At 38.5% G+C, this 22,449-nt stretch overlaps 1 protein-coding gene and 1 non-coding gene across 2 annotated transcripts; both read left to right on the top strand.

Moving 5' to 3' along the window:
• Positions 1–76: 76 nt before the first annotated feature.
• RIOK3 (RIO kinase 3) lies at positions 77–21,320 on the top strand. The gene is made up of 13 exons (XM_061399761.1): positions 77–309; positions 5,960–6,075; positions 6,793–6,938; positions 7,031–7,138; positions 7,325–7,434; positions 8,595–8,738; positions 9,396–9,523; positions 14,459–14,656; positions 15,905–16,064; positions 17,768–17,848; positions 17,937–18,026; positions 18,880–18,987; positions 19,718–21,320. Exons 1-13 carry the CDS (start codon positions 247–249, stop codon positions 19,823–19,825), a joined length of 1,560 nt encoding a protein of 519 aa, XP_061255745.1. The 5' UTR covers positions 77–246; the 3' UTR covers positions 19,826–21,320.
• Positions 16,632–16,703, top strand: TRNAC-ACA (transfer RNA cysteine (anticodon ACA)). Its single transcript has one exon. It is a non-coding gene; the product is annotated as a tRNA-Cys (tRNA).
• Positions 21,321–22,449: the final 1,129 nt, after the last annotated feature.

Raw genomic sequence — 22,449 nt, 5'->3', positions numbered from 1 at the left:
CTGGGGCGGAGAAAGGTGACCTAACGTGGAGCCCCGTAGGCGGCCAATCGGAAGCGAGCGTACCAGCGTAAAAGGCGGAAGAGAAGCGGTCTAGTTCCGGACGCGGCTGCCGCAGCCGCCATCTGTCATCTGAGCTTCGGCACCAGCACCCTGCCGTCCCAGCCCCGCCGCCTGTCTCCTCGGCGGAGCTGCTTCCCGGTCCTGCCACCTCTCTGCTCTGTTCTCGTCGCTGACTTCTTCCCCTACATGGATCTGGTCAGAGTGGCATCCCCTGAGCCCGGGCCAGCAGCGGCCTGGGGACCCAACAAGGTGAGTGGCAGTCGGCGCTGACGCACCTGCCGTAGCCTCCTGACTGGTCCTCTCGGAGGACCCGGAGAGGATGGCAGGCGCCGAAGCGGCTCCCCAGGTGACTTGGGGAGTTTGGGGCTGAATACCAACCGCCTGGGAAAAGGAGGACGGGTGGCGGGGCTGCGGGTGTCGGGGAGAGAGAGGCAGGGAAGGGGCACAGGCTACCAAAGGCCACCCCGGTTTGGAGTCTCCCGTCTGGTTCTGCACCTTGGTTTCTGAACCCCCGTAGCATGTATTTGGGCGGGACTGGCTTAGAGATGCTGACGTTTGAGGGAAGGCAAGCACGAACTTGTTTTTCTCCAGCCAAATGAGTCAGCCCAATTATTCACAGAAACCCAGACAGAAAGGTGGTTGAGGGAGCTGTTTCCTTAACTTGTCAAGTGTGCTCATCCTACTTGGGCAGTTTGTTGTTTTTGAAGTAGTAAGTTTAGGAGATAAGTCCAGGCGCACCCTTCCTCCCCTCCAGGCTAATACTCAAGTGTTTACAAACTGTAAGATGGTTATGTCTGAGTTTTAACGTTTATGCTTTTTCCTGTAATGGCCAACTGAAATGCTCATTTAACATCTGGTTTCTGATTTCGGGCTACTGCTTTTCATGATACTTTCATTAGAAGGATGAAAAGATTCTTCTGACACTTTATGGAGGGTTTTCTTGAAAGCAGAATTGAGATTTTATGTTCCTCAAAGTTGTGAAGGAATCTAACTTTTTTAACTTCCTAATTGTTCATTTTTTAAAATAAAATGGACACTTACCAACATGTTAATTTAAGGTGTACAACATAATGTACAACATAATGATACATGTATATATTGCAAAATGCTCACCACAGTAAGTCTATTTAGCATTCAGGATTACATTTTGTTTCTTGTGATGAGAACGTTTAAGATTTACTTTGTTAGCAACTTTCACATGTACAATACAGCATTATTAACAGATTAATTATCATTCTGTATAGTACATTTCATGCCTTATTTATTTTGTTAACTAGAAGTTTCTATCTTTTGACCACCTTTACCCAATTCACCGACTTCTTTACATATTCACACAGAACATTTGTTCCATTTAAAGGGTCACTCATTAATCTTATCAGATCTTCATACCAGGTCTTAACAGAAAGTGGGGGAAGTATGAGCTGTTAAGTACTGTAAAGGAAATTTTTATAAAAGTTCTCATACAACCATAAGGAGAATCTAGGATATTTAATTGGCAAATGTGGTTACATCTGCCTGTTACATTGTTTATTTTTTTCCTGTCAAAGCTTTGTTTACAAGGTCAAGATCAGTAGATGTAAAAGAACAAATCATTAGAAAGACACTAATAAATATATACTATACATGTTAAATTTCTCCAGGTAAGGTTGTAAAGCTTGTAAAAATGTCAGATGAGACAAACTTTGCTCAGAATACCTAAGCTCAGAACAAACTTCACTTCCAAAACTAATTCAATAATATATTTGACATCCGTCATATTTTCATTTAAGTGTGCATCATCAGAACTATAAAACTTCATTTTCATCTTGCAATAAAAGATCATCTTGGGGTTTACTGATGTTCTGTTGAGAAGACAGCATTTTCATGGGGGAAACAATAGAAATACACTGCAGGTATCACACTGCAAGTATCATTTCCTTCTCTAACCTCTTGGAAGATGGAAGTGATTATAGAAACCTGTGTGGAGTAAGTGGAGATTTGAGGAAAACCTTGGAAAATTGAAAGAATGTTAAAGGCTAATGATTCTCAAAACGTTTCCATCAGGACTTCTTTATACTCTTAAAAACCATTGAGAACTCCAAGAACTTCTGTTTATATTGGTTATATCGATTGATATTTGTCATATCAGAAATTCAAACAGATATCGAAAAACTTTATTAAGTGATATAAATCATGATGTTTATATAAATAATATTTTTATGTTTTACCAAAAAAAAAAGCTGTTTTCCAAAATGAAAAATTAGTGAAGTAGTATTTTGGATTTTTGCAAATCTCTTTAATGTAGTAACTTTGTAGAAGACAGCTGGATTTTCATAGCTCGTTTTTCTTCAGTCCGTTGCAGTATGTATCAGTTGAAATATATGAAGAAAACCCATCCTTACAAATACGTAGATTTTAGCAGGCATAATTGCAGATGGGTAATAGCACGGTAGACACTGAGAACGAACGGAGTTAATCTTTAAAAATGCACATTAAAAAAATGTGGTTCAAGTATAGTTGATTTACAGTGTTGTGTTTAATTTCTGCTGTACAGCAAAATGATTCAGCTATACATATACATGCTTCTGTTTTATGTTCTTTTCCATTATGGTTTATCACAGGATATCGACTGTAGTTCCCTGTGCTGTAGAGCAGGACCATCCTATATATAGTAGTTAAAATTCACGTTCATATTCTAAACCCACTACCTTTGAAATTTTTGGAGGACACAGTTCACAGGCACTCATTCTAGTAGCCACCAGAGTGCTGCCATCATATCCGATACAGACTCTGGAAAACTCTACACTCTTGAGAGAATGAGAGTGGAAACTTTTTTAGAACTGTTATGAAAATAATTTTGACCTCTTAGACACCCCGAAAGGGACTTGGGGGTCCCCAGTTACAAAATGCCGAGCTGCTGTTATGAGCAATGAATTTTAGGGAATATTCCAAAAAGGGAGAATGGACATACTGTAGGCAAAAGTGAGGAAGTGTGTAGCTCTGTTGGAAAGAGCTGTAACAAGTGGATTAGTGGTACTCCTCAGAACCATTAAGGTCACCAAAAACAAGGAAAGTCTGAGAAACTCACAGCCAAGAGGAACCTAAGGTGATATGATGACTAAATGTTATGTGGTATCTTGGATGGTATTCTGAAATAGAATAGAGACATTAGAGGGAAGCTAAGGAAATCTGAATGGAGTATGGGCTTTAATTAATGAGCTCAATTTAATTAATTGAGTTCATTAATTGTGACACATGTACAGTATTTACACGGGGATGCTGGGTATAGGGAATCTGGTGACTCTACAATCTTGGTGATTTTTGTTGTTGTTGTTACTGTAAAAATACTCTACAATTGAAAGTTAAAAAAAAAAATTAGTATTGTTGTGTAGGCTCAGATCACATTTTGCAGAAGTCCTTGTTTTGAGAAGTAAAATTACCCACTTAAATATTTTGCCTAGAGTATGTCTTCCAGCTGCATGAGCTGAAAAGGAACTTTCCTGTAAGTTATGGTTCCCTTGACTGGCTTCAAGTTGAGGACAGAATTTTTGTTATTATGTACCTCCTTCATGTTTGCTGTTGTTTTTTTGTTTTTTGTTTTTAAGTTGATTCTTTCCCTCTAGTTGTGTGCAGTAAAATCTTTAAAAAGAAACAAAAAGTGGGATGGGCAGCTTGTGATGCATCTTGAAGAGTAGAGGGAAGGGGGAATGATTTCCCTCCCGTCTGCAGCCAGCAGGTGAGGGAGGATGGCAGCTGTGAAGACCCCACGTTGCTGCGTTCAGTGGTTGCAGTTTCCCAGGAGAGGAAAACAGGGTAGGTCAGGGGTCCTCAGCGAACAGGAGTCAGGGAGCTAATGATGGGCTTGGTAGATGTCACTTAAAGCAGAATAACTAACTGGAAGTGGTTGGAGTTTCCCATCAGATCTGGATGCCCTGGTGAGTTTTAATTTGTTGAAAGCAGTAGTGGGAAATGATGTCGGACTGCTTGAGTAGAACAAGGGCCTTTTACTCTTATCTCCTTAAACATTTGACAGAGGGAGCCGACGACTTCCTGAAGAATTGCAATATGACAGAAGATTCCCCTCCATTCACCCCATGGTGCCCATTTGGAGAAGGGGCCCCAGTGCCTTTTCTAAGCCCCCCTCAGGATGATGACCACTTGAGCCTGTGGAGAGCTACCATGCCTGGAAGCTGTCCCTCACAGCCTGGAACATTTTAAGGAGGAATTTTGGGCTACTGGTTTGAAGATGTGATTTCAAAGTATGGAAGTTGGCAGACTTTCAGAAATCTTTACTTATTTACCCCACCCAAGGAAGTCACCTCAGTGTGAGGTGCCCAGCTGAGCTGGCCAGCAGGGGTACAGAGCAGTCCAGCTCTAGAGCCTCAGGCTCCTAGGAGCGCGGTCCGCAGGACTGAGCAGTCCTGGTGTCTTGCTGGTGCTCTCAGTCTCTGCAGGTTTCCCTTTCCCATTCAGTCTGTCTTGGAAGCAGGTAAATCTCTGCCTCCAAAATAACACAGTGACTGCCTTTCATTATTTACCTCTCTTTGAGAGATTGTCCACAGATGTTTTAACATCTTAGAATTAATTGACTGCTAGCTAGAGACTAGAAGCCTGAGAAGTGGGTGGGCAGAGGGGCTGACCGCTCGGTGGAGAGGAGGACTTTAACCTACGAGCGGTGTAGAAAGAAATCAGACCTCTCCAGCCTAGGGACACCCTGGCAGTTCCTTGACATATCCCCAGGTTTCCTTTTGGTGCCTGTTCAGTAAAGAACTTGAATGCCTCTTTAGGTCTGAAGCCCTATGCTGGACTCTGGCTAAAACACTTACCATCACATGCTATTCTAAATTAGACTCTGAGGAGTGGTAGTGGTTAAGAAATGTTTGGACTTTATCTTGAAGGCAGTGGGAAACATTAAAGCAATAAAAGAACTTTAATAAGGAAACTGAGCCAGTCAAATCTACATTTTAGAAAAACCGTTGTGTTGTGGTGTGGAGAGTGGAAGCAAACAGAAGGCAGTTAGGAGGCTCTTACAGTGAGTAACCCAGTGATGGGAGGATGACACCTCGGAAAGGGGATAGAGAACCAGTTCAGGAGATACTTAGACCTCTTATTAGTATTAATGGTCTTAATCACTGGACTAGCAGATGGAGTCATTTGCTGCTGCTCAGTGAAGCTTCTCTCCTCAAAAATTAGGAATTGTGAAATAAAGCTGCGGTTTATACACATTGCAGGAGGGCTTAGATGGTGATGCCATTGAGGAGGGATGACCGGCCAGCTATTCTTGAAGAGTCTCACAGAATACTACTTTGCTCTAGTAATATTGTTTCAAGAATCCATTTCTCATTTTCTAAAGTTCAGAAGTATAGGGTTCACTGTTTGTCACTGCTGAGTTTTTTTTGTTTTAGCATATCCCAGGTTATCTTGAAAGGGGCTGCTGTACACTATATACTTGTTGAAGACTTACTACTTAAATTAGAAGGAAGTGTAACTTCTAAGTGGGCTTTGAATTATGGTAGTTGGTATAGCCTGTTCCTCTAACAGAATCTACCCAGGAAGCCAAATTATAAGTGGAAGGTGAGCAAAGTATAAGTTGCTTGGTGAGCATGATATCAGAACAAGGGGCATCACACGAACTCAGTGGCTAGTCAGGTGATGCTGGCGTAGCCTGGGCTCCCCTCCACTATAAGGACATTCCCACCAAGCAGGTTGGAAAGTGCTCTTGGCTGTCATAGTCTAGGTGTGTCTTTGATTAGATCTGAGCTAGGAGCTATTTTTACCTTCAAGATGATTTCTGCAAAAAACTAAACATTCCTTTTGAGTTTATTTAACTCGTTTAATTTTCAAAAGATACCTTATTTCCAAGTTTGGAAGTCACTTTAATTTCATTATTTTGAATTGCCTTTTTTTTTTTTTTTAATAGTGTCCATGGGCTACCCCTCAAAATACAATATCTTGTTCTTTGTCTGATGTAATGAGTGAGCAGTTGGCTAAAGAATTGCAGTTAGAAGAAGAAGCTGCCGCTTTTCCTGAAGTTACGTAAGTAAAAGTCACAAAGAATCTATTTGATCTAGCAACTGACCATAGCCAAGTCTTAGGATTTGATTAGTGATTGTCATGACAAATGAGTCAGAGATTTAGAAAAGCAGTGCAATAGAAGGAGCACCATTTTGGGAGTTCACTGATCCTTGGGTTTTAGTCCCAATTTTGTGACTAGTTTTCAGTATTATCTTGGGCAAACTGCTCAGTTTCTCTGGGTTTCAGTTACTGCAGCAGTTGAACTTTGTTATCAAATAGATTAACAAATAATAATCAAATAGATTAACAGTTTTGACTAAGTGTTTGTAGTTTATCTTTCCACTGCAGCAGTTGAACTTTGTTATCAAATAGATTAACAAATAATAATCAAATAGATTAACAGTTTTGACTAAGTGTTTGTAGTTTATCTTTCCATATATACATCATCCCTCCTCTGATCAGAATACAGAACAAATGAATTTGGGGTCTGCTTGGTTCTTATGATAGGCCCTTTAGCTTTCTGTTTCTTAAAGCTCCCTTAATCCTGTTCGGTGCTCTCACAGGTGCCTGCTGTTGGTCAGAGGGCAGCTGGGCAGGAGAGGGTGAAAGGTTTGGTAAAGTTCCTCCATTCTTGCTTCACTACAGTGTTAACACTGAAAAGGCACGTCTCACTCATAATTGGTAGCATCTGTTTACACCAGCACATTATATTAGTCTATATTGCCTTATTTTGAATAGTGTTGCTGAAGGACCATTTATTACTGGAGAAAACATTGACACTTCCAGCGACCTAATGCTGGCTCAGATGCTACAGATGGAGTTTGACAGAGAATATGATGCCCAGCTTAGGCGTGAAGAAAAAAAATTCAATGGAGATAGCAAAGGTACTATGACCTTATTGTGACAACCCCATTGGGTGGTAGGAAATGCCTGTAATGGGCCCTAAATAAATCTTCCACTGTTTTTGCCTTTTAAGTTTGCATTTCCTTTGAAAATTATCGAAAAGTGCATCCTTACGAAGACAGTGATAGCTCTGAAGATGAGGTTGACTGGCAGGACACTCGTGATGACCCCTACAGACCAGGTATCAGGGCTTTGACCTTCTGGGGGCATAGAATGGGGAGACAGGAGGATTAAGTATTGTATATTTATCTTTGACTCTCATTTGGTACTTTACTATTAGATTCAGGTATCTTTTTCAGACAATAATGAATGCAGCAGTTTAGTCTCTGCTATTTTTACATACTTGACTTGTTTTAATCACCTTTAGCAAAACCAATTCCTACTCCCAAAAAGGGTTTTATTGGAAAAGGAAAAGACATCACCACCAAACACGATGAAGTAGTATGTGGGAGAAAGAACACAGCCAGAATGGAAAATGTAAGTTACAGAAAGGATTCCTCTAAATCATAAATATCCTAAAGTTTTATTAGAATAAGTTAAAAACATAGGATTCTAAATATACTATCTTGAGTTTCTAAAAATATCCTTCATCCTTTCTAGAGATATTTTAGAAGACAGTACATCAAAACCATGGGAACTCAGCCACTGATGAGAATATATTGTACCTCAGAATAAAATTCTCCAACAATATTAAGAAAACTAGTTTGATTTACATTGATTCTAAAATTAAGAAACTGTTCTTATGAAAGTAACATTTTTCAGTATCTCAGTTTTCCATGAAATACCTGAGAAACATAACAGTGGTGACTGGAGGATAACAATGGGTGGTGGAAATACTTCCCACTGTATACCCTGTTATAATTTTTAAATTTTTTATCTTGTGCCTACCCCTGCAAAATCAGAAACAAAACGTGATTTTCGAAAAATAGAAAAAGAAAAATGGCATTTTTTTCCTCCTTCATAAATATCATGGTAAATATAAAACATTTAGACTTCAGAACAAATACTTGTCTGACTCTAGAACAACTCTGTCCAGTGTAATTTTTTGTGATAATACCACACACTGTGTGTACCAGTGCTATCTAATATGATAGCCATATTTGACAGCTGAGTACTTGAAATTTGGTACAACTGAGGAACTGAATTTTTAATTTTATTTTAATAATTTAAATGTAAGCATCCACATGTGGCTAGTGGCTTCCATATTATACGTAACTGTCATGGTGTGAGCATAGCTTGCTATTTTACCCTACTCTTCAAAAATAATTGACTGTGAAATTGTTCTTTTTTTTTTTTGTTAAGACTTGGTGTGATTTCAAAATATAATATATCCTTTGATATAAAAGCAAAGTTCAGAGGATATGCTAAAATACCTTAGTTTTCAGATGTGTTTGGATGTTTTCTATGCATAAAATAAACCCTCCCTTCCTTTGGGATGAAATTTCTTTAAAAAGCCTTGTTTCCCTTTCTGTTGAGCTCACTGGTGAGTTATTTTGGTTTTTCCTCTGTAATGTCTATGGATTCTGCCTTCATAGCATTATCATCTATTGAGTAGGTAACCTAATCCGAGTAAAACTGTTTTTCTGTGTCCCATGTTAAAGTATTCAGATACTGATTTTTCTTTTTCATTTTGGCAGTTTGCACCTGGGTTTCAGGTAGGAGATGGAATTGGAATGGACTTAAAACTATCAAACCATGTTTTCAATGCTTTAAAACAACATGCCTACTCAGAAGAACGTCGAAGTGCCCGCCTCCATGAGAAAAAGGAGCATTCCACTGCAGTAAGTATTCTTACGTTTAATGGAAAGATTCATATTGGAAAACTTCACGTTTGGAGGGAAAAACAAGACAAAAGTTCATGTTTGATATTTTTTCATGAGATTGACTTTTCAAATCAAAGGTGTGAATAAAACCCAAGTAGCCTTGCCATTTGACTTTGAGATTTCATGTAGTGGTTATTAACCAGTTACTCAAGACTAGCCTTTCAGTGGTCATAATTAATTTGGACTATGTTACTTTCATTGCATATGAGAAATTGTTTTCTGTCATGATATATTTATAATAACATAATAGTTTATAATGTTTTACATTAATGAAGTTACTGTCTAGTATCTTGAGAATAATTTTTAAACTTTTAGAAAAACAAACTAATGGTAGGTACATCAGGAGAGCTATTTAAAGTTTAGAGATAAAACTTTGACTAAGCTAGAATCTGATTTTTAGTAGTTCTTTTAGATATTTACTTTCAGAGACAGTAGAGTTATAGGAATGGATGGTATCTTAACAGTCCTCTTTTAAGAGCCTGTTATATATACATCTAAGTAAATGAACAATAAGTTTTAAAAAGTATATATTTTGAATGTTAGATATTAGAAATGGTTCAGAAAATGTTTTGTGATTACCAGTCATTTTCACTTACAGCATTTTATCTTTTCCAGGAAAAAGCAGTTGATCCTAAGACACGTTTACTTATGTATAAAATGGTCAACTCTGGAATGTTGGAGACAATCACTGGCTGTATTAGTACAGGAAAGGAATCTGTTGTCTTTCATGCATATGGAGGGAGGTAAATGAGCAGAAAACAGTACCGTAATATAAACCAAAGCTTAGTCCCTTGTTCTGAATTTACATAAGATCAAAATTTAAAGTGTTATTTTAGGAAGTCTTAGCAATATAGGGACATAAAAAGAAAAACACAGTCAAGGGAGTTCCCTAGTGGTCTAGTGGTTAGGATTCGATACTTTCACTGCTGTGGCCTAGGTTTAGTCCCTGATCTGGGGGACTGAGATTCTGCAAGTCTCGCCGTGTGGCCAAAAAAAAAAAAAAAGTCATCCCAATTCTACCATCAAGAGAGAACCAGTAATAATTTTGTGTAGACTCCTCCAGTCTTTTTTCTATGAACGTATTATTTTTCATATTATTGTAAGTGTTCTATATCACACAGGCAGCTGTAGTGGCATAGCAAAATTTGAACCTGAGTTTGATTCAAAACTTTTCTCTATGGGACTCTGATACCAAGTTGGGAGAGTTATACTTAAAGAAATGTCTTTAAAGCTTTTTTGTCATTTTAGATCCTACCCACTTTACTTTTGTTACAAGATCTTAGTCAAATAAAGGATGGCATGAGGAAGAGAAAACATTTTAAACGTGGAGCCTGTAGAGAGAATGTGCAAACCAGGAATATAATGTCATCTGGTTACTTAGCTTTGAAGTCTTACTAGTTCAGCAAGGCTTACTAGCTCAGCTAATCCTTTATGTTAGCAGTGTTTATAAACAAAAATGTTAAAATAGATGACAGATTATTCTAGTTATTTTTAGCTTTAGAAGGTATTTGTTACATACTTAAAGGGATTCAAACAATTACTTCTGAAGTACTTGCCCTTGGTTTTCTTATTTAACTTGTCTCCCTTTCTAGATGAGACATACACATATAATCATGTATTGAATTATACTGAGTTCCAAAATGAAAGGGATAAAAATGAATGTTAGGTTAAAATGATTCAACATTTTTTAAGCAATGTGATCTGAAGCAGTCTACTAAACTTACTTGAAAACTGACCCTCCCTTCATAGGATTTTAGTTGGGGTGATTGAGATCATATTTGATTATACCTGGTATAAATTAATCTTAATAAACCTTTTTTTTTTTTTTTTTTTTTTACCTCTAAGCTCTGTTGCCCTCTTTCCAAATTTCAACTGAGGGTTCCCTGAGATCAGGCAAACATAACTTAATGGCACAAATTATTTTAAAATGAAAAGTTCCTCACAATAAAAATTAAACAGTACAAAAAGGATTAAAATGAAAGTAGCAGAGAAGGCAATGGCACCCCACTCCAGTACTCTTGCCTGGAAAATCCCATGGATGGAGGAGCCTGGTAGGCTGTAGTCCATGGGGTTGCTAAGAGTCAGACACGACTGAGCGACTTCCTTTTCCCTTCTCACTTTCATGCATTGGAGAAGGAAATGGCAACCCACTCCAGTGTTCTTGCCTGGAGAATCCCAGGGGCGGGGGAGCCTTAGTGGGCTTCCGTCTATGGGGTCGCACAGAGTCAGACACGACTGAAGCGACTTAGCAGCAGCAGCAGCAGCCTTCATCTTACCAGCTGTGGCCCCACAGGTTTTCCCTCTAAAGGTTACCACTATTAATAGTGTTTAGTCTAGTCTTACAGAAGTTTTTATGCATGTATTTCTTATTTTTGTTTATATGCTGCACTTAGCATCTTTTTTTTTCAATTAATATATCTCAAGTCATTCTATTTTACTGGTTTATATCATACCATTTTTATAGTAGAACATTCCACTCTACGAATATACAAGAATATCTTTGTACATAAGCTTTGGTGTACTTTTGCAAATAAATCCTTAAGCTAAATTCCTAACATTTGGAATTGCTGGGGCAAAGACTACATGCATTTTTCCCCTTTCTGTTAAACAGTGGAAGGCCTTACTGAAGGGAGAGTACCAGATTTTGCTCACTGTTTGGCCCGCTGAGCTGGCTGTTACAGCAATCAATGTTTCTTGATATCTGTTATTTCGTTAAAAATTCTTTATAACTTTTTCTTCTTATGTGTCACACCAAAGGCCAGAAATCTTAAATTTGTTTATTTCTTAAAAGTGAGGCAAACACACTTTTCCCTATGAGCTAGTTAGATCTGCAGGTTGCACAATTCTGAATGTCAGTAGGTGTTGCCAAATTGCCTGATGAGACAGTTAACCAGTTTATGCCACCACCAGTAAGCAGTATGAACCTGTTTCCCTCATCCTCATCAGTGCCTAGTCTTATCAAACTTAATATTTTTTTCTCAGGGTAAAAGATGGAAAGTACCTCTTTAGTGTTTTGGTGTGCGTTTATTTAGTTATGATTAGGTTGTATTTTTTTTTTCACATGTATTGGCCACTTGGGTTTCTTTTTCGTGCCATTTTCCTTGTTTATTCTTTGTTCATTTTCTGTTCAACTTAATGATCCTTTAATAGAACAAGTGGGCTCCCTTTGCTTATGGTGGAATTGGTATTATAATCTATACTTTGGCATTTGTAAGTTAGTAGAGCTAGAGAGCATTTGGTTTTCAACAGCTGAGAGTAAATACATTTTAAAGTGTAAGTTAGTTTCCTCTGCTGCATAACAAATTACCATAGATATAGCAACTTAAAACAACACCTATGTATTATCTTAGGGTTCCTGTTGATCAAAAGTTCAGGCAGGCACGGCTTAGCTGGGTTCTCTGCTCAGGGTCTCCCAGGACTGCAGTCTTGCATGTCAGCTGGGCTCTGTCCCTTACCGGAGCATGAGGTCGTCTTCCTTAGGCGCAGTTCAGTTCCTTGTGACTTTAGGACAGAGGTCTCCACCTTCTGGTTGCCTGCCAGCCAGGGACTGCTCTGAACTCCTAGAGGCCCATGTACATTCTAGTCATGAAGCCCCTTTGTACAGCAGGTTACATCTCAGAATAATCAGGAAACTCTCTGCCTTGGGTCTACTAAGACTGAGTTTTAAAGGATGGAAGATAATCCTGGCAATGACTGTACCATCACTTTTACTGTAGTGTAATCTACTCAAGGGAGGGGCTTATATAGGCATGTACCCCAGGGACTGGGATCTTGGGGACCCTTTTAGGTCCTGCCTGCCACAGAGCTCTTCTGGGTTCTGTCATGCTCACATTGACCAAGTAATCAACAGTTATTTGAATAGTAACGTGCTAGATTTTTTCAGGAAGTAAGTGTATAACATGTTTTCTACTCTCAAAGAGCTTATGATATATTCAAGAGGAGGACATTACAGTAAGAACTGGTAAAAGTTATACAGATTGTAACATACATAGGTTGTTTTTTTTTAATACATATGTATGTATCTTTTTTAAAAGATTAGAAAAGTACTATTCATGATCGTGATTGTCTCTCAAGAGTTGAAATGGGGAATGAAACTAACTACCACAGGTGGTAACCAAAGGAAATTTCACCTTTATTTATAAAGTTTAACTCTTAAAAAAAAAGTGGAGGAGGGAGTGCTGAAAATGGGAGGATTGAAATTTAGACAATGGGATTAGACAGAAAATTAGAAGTTACATATTTAGAGGTAATAAGATATAAAATTGTGTAAGCAAACCAGAAATTGGTAAGGAGGACCTTAAGAGCTCGGCAGATGGTTGTGTAATTTACTGAGAAACATGGAAGCTTTTTTTAGTAGGAGAATGACAAGATGAATCTTATAAATTAGATTCTATCCTGGAGACCTTGCAAATGAGGAATCTCCTCAGTGCTATTTTTGATAGGGCCTCATCTACCTATGGTTAAATTATTTCAATGACAGAGAACTTATCTCAAAATCCAGAGATGTCTATAACATCTTTAAATTATCATTTCTTCCTTGGAGAGAATCTCTATTCTGTCTCACTGAAAACTGGTTTGTTCATTCACTGAGTATGCAGCTACCATGTTCCAGGCATCTTCTGTGTACTGGGGCTATAGCAATGACTGGTACAAGGGAGGTCCCTGCTTTCATAGACTGTACTTCCTTCTCACCCCTTCCTCCAGTCCCCTCCCAAGACTGTCAGATAAGTGCCATGCAAATGGATAAAACAGGGTGATGTCATAGTGACTGGGTGACTGCTTTTTATCAGTAGGACTGGGAAACCTCTGATGAGGTGACATTTAAATCTGGATTTGAATGACACACCTGGATTCAGTATCACATATCAGAAGGAAGAACGTTCCAGACTAAAGAACAGCTAGTGCTAATGCCTTCAGACAGGTGTAAGCTTCGTATCTTTGGGAGACTAAGAAAGCAGTGTCCCTGGAGTGTAGTGTGTGAGGAGGAGCCAGAAGGCTGGAGAAGCAAAGGGTGGATCAGGCAACACTCTGTAAGCCAGGGTAAGGAGTCTGCTTTTTCAGTGCAGTGGGAACCAAAGCTCAGATTTGAGTCTCATTTTCAAAGGATTACTCAGATTGCTGTGTGGGAAATGAATTCTAGTCAGGCAAGAGAAGAAACAGATCAGTTAGAAAGTTGTGGTGATAGTTGAGAGATGACTTTGGTCAGACTGACAGGTAATGAAGATGAAGAATAGGAGACGGCTGGTGTGTGTTTGGAAAGTGAGAGTGGACAGTCTGTGCTGTGGGGTTGGCTGTGGGGAGGGAGAGGGACGCCAGGCAGACTGCAGCCTATTTTAAAGTGTACGAAAAAAAAAGAAAAAATTCATTAAGGAAATTTGAATAAACTTTGGGCAAGTGTATAGGTCTTCATTGTTCCAAGTTTAATTCCATAGTCATTAAATGAAGATTATATTATGGGTTGTGAAAACCATTGACAATTTATTTGAAAGTGTGTCTTATTAAAAAAGCTAAAAGCTAAGGTTTTCTTCTAAAATGTGGAGGCTTAAAAAAACAAAACACCCCAAGGCTTCCATTCTCAGAGAAGATAGATCTACTTTCTTGTCATAAAATCTTTAATTTTGAAATTGTTTTTTTACCTGGCAATCGACACTGACTTAATGTTTGTTTCTTCCACTTAGCATGGAGGATGGAAAGGAAGATAGTAAAGTTATACCTACAGAATGTGCCATCAAGGTATTTAAAACAACCCTTAATGAGTTTAAGAATCGTGACAAATATATTAAAGATGATTTCAGGTTTAAAGATCGCTTCAGTAAACTAAATCCGCGTAAGATCATCCGCATGTGGGCAGAAAAAGAAATGCACAATCTTACAAGGTAAAGAAAATCATTGTGCTGGAAGTCATCTTGGGTGATCACCTCTTTGTATTAAGTCTACTAGCCTGGCAAAAACACCCATGCTTTCTTTTAAATTCATTTGTAGAAAGCATGAAAGGCCTTAATTCTAGTATTTAAGGAGGGCTTCTGTAAGAAAGCATTTCCATGCGTATAACCTGAATTCATACTCATAGGGTGAAAAATCCATTTTGTTTTTTCTTTTCCTCAGTAAAGTTTGAGGGAAATTAAGTCATTTTCTACTAAAGATATTTTGTCATATATCTAAATGCTCTTTTCCAGCTTCCAGTTAGGCATATTATAAATAATAATTTCCTTTTTTGTTTCAGGAAAGGTTTATCCCATCTAATATTTGTTAATTTGGTCAGGGCAGGGTTTTACCAGTCTGATTGCATTTGTTTTAATTTATTAGACTTGTTGTCCATTCTCTAAGCAGAATTTATCAAGGAAATTGTTTTGTCAACCAAGAAATTGACTAGTAATCTTTCTTATTTACAAACCTTCCTATATTTGAACTATTAAAAGCTTTTAATTTTAGTTTACTTTTCCTAAAGTTGTTTGTTTTCAAACATAATTATCCATATTTATTAGTTGCAAGTCTTGTATTTAGTAGGACTTCTAATTAGGATAATTTCCCAACAGGCCTTTCTGCCCTGCAGGCTGTTTTCTGTATTACTAAGATCTCATCATTGCCTTTCTTAACATTTTCCCGTAGCTCCCATAGTCTTGAGTGTAAAGTTCAAAGCTGTTTTGTGATGCAGAGCCAGCCGTTCTCTGTGGGCTCAGCCCACATGTCCTTGCTCCCACTCAAGATCCAACTGTGTGGATTTACACACACACACACACACACACACACGTAGACTGTGCACCCTGATGCCTCTGCATCTCACAGCAGCTTCCACAGCACGCCTCCCCACAGTTTGAGCCTGGCTGGTTCCGTCTGCCCGCTGGTTCCGTCTGCCCGCTGCTTCCTCGATGCCGCCTACCCGCACCTCTGCCAGTGCCCATGCCACATTGTGCTGTCGTCATCTCCTCACTCATCTGTGTTTTTCACCAGGCCACAGGCTCTGTGAGGGCAGAGGCTGTGTCATATACTGCCTTTGCATTCCAGCATTCCCCAGAGTGGAACACAGTGACAGCTCATTGCAGGACCTCGTTAGATATTTGTTGAATAAATGAAATATTCTCTCCTACTGGTCTTTACCTTGTTGATCCTTTCTTTGTGTATAGGATGCAGAGAGCTGGAATTCCTTGTCCAACAGTTGTACTACTCAAGAAACACATTTTAGTTATGTCTTTTATTGGCCATGATCAAGTTCCAGCCCCTAAATTGAAAGAAGTAAAGCTCAGCAGTGAAGAAATGAAAGACGCCTACTATCAAACTCTTCATGTAAGTTGTGCCGTACAGAGCATTCAGATACCAATTTTTAAAAATGCTTCCTCTAAACTAAAAAAATTCCTAACAGGACTATTTTAAGGTGTTATAACGAGGACAAACGGAAGTTTGTGAAGGAATGTTAATATTGAAGAGTGGTCTTTCTATCAATATGCGTGTGTTTTGAGTTGTTTTAGAAAAATTATGGACCAGTGGAGCAAGTGAAGGGTCAGTGTTAGTGACATGGAAGCCAGAAGCTATTCATAAAACTTCATTAAATAAAATTTGATGTTACTATATATACCAGATACAGTGCCTTGTTAGTTTGTATACCTTCTTGAAACAGTGAAGGAAATACCGTTAGTGTTGGGAACTTAGAAGGAAGCAGATTCGCTCTCAGTGTAAGGAAGTATTGATCAGAAGATGGTGAGGTGAGGTTTATCCATCTGTGCAGGCATTAGAAGGCATATGTCAGGAATCTTGAGGAAAGTATTTATATTTTGGGACAGCAACCAAATTCAGTCTGGGATCCTTCTAGCTCAAGAAACTGCTCCTGATACTGTTATGCGTCTCTTTAAGACTTCCCTGGTGGCTCAGATGGTAAAGTGTCTGCCTACACTGCAGGAGACCCAGGTTCGATCCCTGGGTGGGGAAGATCCTTTGGAGAAGGAAATGGCAAACCACTCCAGTACTCTTGCCTGGAAAATCCCACGGACGGAGGAGCCTGGTAGGCTACAGTTCATGGGGTTGCAAAGAGTCAGACACGACTGAGTGACTTCACTTCACTTCTTTTTTTTTTTTTAACTGAATCGGAGAAAGGTGTTTTTAGCACAGTATGTGCATGGAGCTCTCATATCATGCAGCAGTTGATGTGAATATGAACATGTTATACAAATTAATTTTTTAAAATATGGCTAGAGAGTTAGTCCAGTTTTCTCTGCCTTTAGTAGGAAAACATTCAACGAAAATCAAACCTACCTTTTTTGTTTCTTTTGGCCGTGGGGTGGCTGGGGAAGAGATGAAGTAGTGATGAACTTCATATTTGATTCTGTTAAAGCTGGAAAACAGACATTAGTGCTGATTTCTCTAAGGCTAGGGATCACCGTGAGTCATATAGTATGTATGCTGCTGCTAAGTCGCTTCAGTCGTGTCTGACTCTGTGTGACCCCATAGACGGCAGCCCACCAGGCTCCCCCATCCCTGAGATTGTCCAGGCAAGAACACTGGAGTGGGTTGCCATTTCCTTCTCCATAGTATGTGTAATATTTTATATATATATATAATACCGCTTAATTTAGAAGACTGTCTCTTTTTCACATGTCTGGCAGGAAGTACTTTTTATCTTGGAGTTGTGTGCACCCCTTGGAATTCTCAGTGAGATGTTTGCCCTTTTATGAAGGGTAAGCCTAGGTCCCCTGGTTGAGTGACCACAGCTCTCTCACATGCGTGGGAATCCAGGTCAGCCCTTTGGCATCCTGATCGCATTTCTGTCACATGGGCAGGGAAGTAGAGTGTCATATCTCTTCCACTGTTTCATTGTTCTCCCATCCTTCCTTGAGGTTAAAAAAAAAGGCACAGCCTTGACTGTAGCACAAAAAAGAAGTTAAGTTCTTTACCCTGGTTTTGCTCTTTCCGAAAAATATTGGTTGATGTAGATGTTGTGTGGGTGACTTAGAATGGTTCCTCATGTCCTAAATGTCTGTCCTGCCTCCTCACAGTTGATGCAGCAGTTATATAACGAATGTACGCTCGTACACGCCGACCTCAGTGAGTACAACATGCTCTGGCATGCTGGGAAGGTGAGGAGCATTTTGTTCATGTTCAGACTTAGTGACTTGATGTAAATGACTGACTGTAAAGAAATCACTGTGCTGTGTATTTAAACAGGTCTGGTTGATCGATGTCAGTCAGTCTGTAGAACCAACCCACCCTCATGGCCTGGAGTTCTTGTTTCGTGACTGTAGGAATGTCTCACAGGTGGGAATGTAAATTGTCTTTTTTATGGGTGGGCTGTAATAGATTGAAATATTTTTCTGACTCCTAAGACCAATAAGAAGACACTGTTCTTAGAAGTTAAAGGAAGGGTTTAGTTCTTCTTTGCTTTGCTTTCATGATAAAGAGACAAAGATTGATTTGTCAGATTTCATTTTTTGCAAGAATTTGATTACATGCCTCACATTTGGGCCAATGAATTAAATTTCTGAGAGAGTAAGCTTTATTTTGGTTCTAAATATTTGATCCGTCAAGTAGACATGTAATCCATGCACAGTGCTTTAAGGGAAGCTGAACTATAGCAACCCTGCATGCTTCCTGCCATTGTTACTACACTGAGAAAAGAGTCTTCCTAGTGGTGTAGTTCCCTAGACGAGGGAAGGTAAAACTCAGTCATCACAGAGTTGGGACACATCTGTTTGCTATTTTCTAAAGGAAATGAATTGTCAGCAACAGATTCAGATAGGAATGTTCTTTCTATATATGATAGAACAACTTCATTTTGGAAATAACGTCTGACTTTACTGGAAAAGTTTAATTCATGAAATTTAGTGATTATTTTGTGTCTACTTAAAGCAATGCCAAGCAATTTTATGTATATCACTCATAGGTATAGAAGGTGCAACATGACAGACTTATTACTAAATCCAGAAGACAGCCCGAATGTGTGAGAGGACAGGAAGCAAGTAGAACCTGAGCGCAGTTTTATTTGAGTTGGAAACATCTGTAGCTAAAAAATTATGGAGGGAATTCACCAGTGTCTCACAAGTTCACTGTTTCCTGTTTCTGAGAGAACCTTGCTAATATCTCTGCTGACTTCCTCATATTTCTTTACTAGTTTTTTCAGAAAGGAGGAGTAAAGGAAGCCCTTGGTGAACGAGAACTCTTCAATGCTGTTTCAGGCTTAAACATCTCGGCAGATAATGAAGCTGATTTCTTAGCTGAGGTAAGTGCTGTAAGGCTGTTTTTCACCTCGCTGATAGTGGGGAGCTGGACGGAGTAGATAATGAAACCCAGAGCTGAGTTTATCCTCTCATCCCCTCAGAAACAAAATTAGAGATTTTTCTTTTCTTGAGATGTTTTTGATCCTTCCTTGGAAATACCCAGTCATTGCAGTGGATCTACAGAACCATAAAAAAACCTTCCTCCAGGGAAGGTCTCTCAAAACTGAACAAAAACCGAAATGTGAAACAGCAACTAATTATTCCCAACAACCTACCAAAGCAGAGAATGATTGTAGAATCTGTTTCAGAAAGCCCCAGTGTGACTTGAGTTTGGCCAAGCCATGCTGGAGTCTAAGGCCAGAAGAGAAGTGACGGGAAGTTGGTACATCTAGCCTTTAGTTCAGGACAGTTACTTGATGTTGCTGCTGCTGAGTCAACTTTCGGATTTCCTTTTTCTTGTTCCCTGAAAGCTGTATAGATTATATCATAAGACCTATCTGATGCCAGTGGTTAGCTTGATAAAGACACTAAGCATCAATCCTGATAACATAATCAAGTAAAAACACACACATATGTATCACACTGTGATCTGTGTCACACACTGTAATTCTGATTCAAGTCCAGTGTCATTAGGAATGTTGTTGTAGGGGAGTAAAAATACCAGTTCAATCTCAAGCATGATTTCTGTGAAGTAGCATTTTGACCAACGGATTCAATGTATGTATTTTATAGATAGAAGCTTTGGAGAAAATGAATGAAGATCATGTTCAGAAGAATGGAAGGAAAGCTGCTTCATTTTTGAAAGATGATGGAGGTCCACCAGTCTTATATGATGAATAGCACTAATGCCCACTGCTTTCAGTGTTGACACAGTGGTGATTGTCAGCTGCCAATGGCAAATGAAGTTATGGGTGACTTGAAATATCAAAACATGAGGCGTGTACAATGGTGCTTCTGTGCTTTTTTTCCCTTGTAACCCATATACCAGATGCGTGGAATTTTTAGCTCAGCATTGAGAGAATAAAATGTCACTACCTCTCATGATATGAATAGGGTAATATAATTCTTAACAGCTACAGGTTATCTGGCCGAAATCAACCTGATTTTACAGGATTTGTGGCATAAAATGTTTTGATGAGAATTTTTAACATTTCCAAATATGGAAGGAAGGGACAGATGTGTTTACAAAGGAGACATTTATTACAACACACTTGGCTTTTCTCACCTTCCTCTTTTGTGTTGCATCTTTCCTCAAATATTTTATGGCCTAAAATTAGCACTTCTTAATTCTTTTTCCAGATTGTGACCATGATTCTAAAGGGAAATTTCTTCTCTTTAGTAGGTGACATAAATGGAAATTTGGTTTGAGAATGGCTGACAGAAGTAAAGTGCTTTTTATTGGTACATCTTGAATTTTTTCCCACAAATATGCAAGGAAAAGGCATCATCAATTTCTGAAAGAGATAAATAAGTACTTCTCAACTATCCACAGTTTTTAAATTTAACTTCCAGCTTTTCTACATTTAGGTGAAATGGTTGGGATGTAACTCATGGTGCAGCCGCTCTGCATTTATAATGAAAATGTAAATTATCTGGAAGGACAGAGTAGAATCTTCAACCATGTTTAACATTTTTAATGAAGTCACTGAAACAAAATTCAGTTTACACATCACTCAAGCTGTATACTTACTGATTTTTAAAGAAATATAGCAGGCTACCTAGAAAGATTATATACTCAAAGGATGAAAAGTACATACAAAACAAGTTGGGTACCAGATCACCAACTAATTTAAACTGCCTGATCTCGCTTTTAATAATTTTTAGTACTGTTGGGGCGCCAGTTCTTAATGCAGACGAAATACATGGACTCTATTAAGACTGAAGCTTATTCAGAACAACAGCATCGTTCCTCCTATTACTAGAATCAGATTGAAATCACTGAAGACCTAAACTCTGATAGTAAAAAGTAAAACCTGACATTAGTTACACAAGATTATTTTAAAATGCCAAATACGTTCTCTCTAGAAAAATATTTATTTTGTTTCTGTTGTATAACTTTTAATTGTGTTTCAGAGAAGTGTGATTTGGGGCTCCTCATTGCATTTCATGAAATGTTTACCACTATGAAACAAATATTTAAATGACCGGGAATTACTGACTTTACAGAAGTTTTAAAGAACTAATTTTAAAAACCATTAACCATTAAATTTTGTTTTGTTTTGTTTTCTGACATACTCCGTTTGACAGTAGCAGCAAACTACTGCTGTGTGGCATTCTTGGAGTGTGCTGTGAACATGCTTTTTAAGAAATTAAAAATGAAGAGATCATTTTAGAATTGGTTCTTTGTGTGTATTCTTCCTGTTCCATATATTAACATAGGTCCTGGCATTGAGTTACATTAACCGTCCTGTTTAAATTCAGCAGTGCTATTTTAAGCAGTCCCCCCCCCCCAACTTCCCATCTATAGATTTCACTTTTAAATGACTTATTTCACATTACAAATAGGTTTTTCCCCTCATGCAGAGCTGAGAGTAAATTTTTCACACAGTGCAAAATGTTGATTTGCTAAATAGTCAAATACAAATGGGAAATAACAAAATCTGGAAACAAGGATCTTTTGCCTCACTTTAATGGAAGTGGATGTATGAATATGAGATAAATTATCAAAATAAGGAAGATATGTGTAGAGAATTTTTATTTCAACAAGGTAATTTTTTCCCAGTTTCCTTTTGTTAAAAAAAAAAAAGAAAATCAGGGGCTTCCCTGGCAATCCAATCCACTTCCCTGGCAGTGGTTAGGACTCCTTGTTTTCACTGCCTGGGTTGAATTCTCAGTCAGAAGTTACAGAGCAGCCAAAAAAAAATCAATTTTCCTGCTTACAAAACTAAGACATGCATGCTTATTTAAATTTAAATATTACAGAAATCCAGAAGTGCTGAAATAAATGCCCCCTTGAATTCCAAAAATCACTGCATGCAGTGGGGCATACATCTATGCCATATTGTTTCCTCTCAGTAAATGTTATATTCTCTTTTTTTAAAAAATCTTTGGACAGAAAGAGATGAAGCTAGGCAGCTGATGGTGGAGTGTCGATTATGGTAAAGCCCTAAGGAAGATGAAGGAGACAAAGGCCCTAAGATACATTAGAGGCTATACAGTGTTGCTTGTTTAGGTGCAGGGCATCAGAAGAGATTGTTGTCTGCTCCTTTTGAAAACTTCTGATCAGTTTCCAACACTTTAGAAATTGCTAGGGAAAAGCTCATCTGATTGTATTTTCAAACCTCAGTATTTCTATTTTTGAAGACGTATTTTATGAATGATTTAATTTCTCAAAGTTTATAGTTGGAGATACCAGTTTATTCCTGTCAAAGCCTCTTGTTTTTATTCTTTGATTTCATATTTATTTCCCAATTCATAAATAAAAAAGGTTACATTTGGAAACAGTATGACTTTTGGCTTTCCAG

This window comes from Bos javanicus, chromosome 24, assembly GCF_032452875.1.
Source record: "Bos javanicus breed banteng chromosome 24, ARS-OSU_banteng_1.0, whole genome shotgun sequence".
NCBI lineage: Eukaryota > Metazoa > Chordata > Mammalia > Artiodactyla > Bovidae > Bos > Bos javanicus.
This window is presented reverse-complemented; position numbering and strand designations above follow the sequence as displayed.

Excerpts from the sequence above, each read along its gene's own strand:
- RIOK3 (XM_061399761.1), top strand. The coding sequence starts at position 247 with ATGGATCTGGTCAGAGTGGCATCCCCTGAGCCCGGGCCAGCAGCGGCC. Across the intron at positions 7,435-8,594 it reads ACACAGCCAGAATGGAAAAT|TTTGCACCTGGGTTTCAGGT; the intron begins GTAAGTTACAGA and ends TCATTTTGGCAG. Across the intron at positions 14,657-15,904 it reads GAAATGCACAATCTTACAAG|GATGCAGAGAGCTGGAATTC; the intron begins GTAAAGAAAATC and ends CTTTGTGTATAG.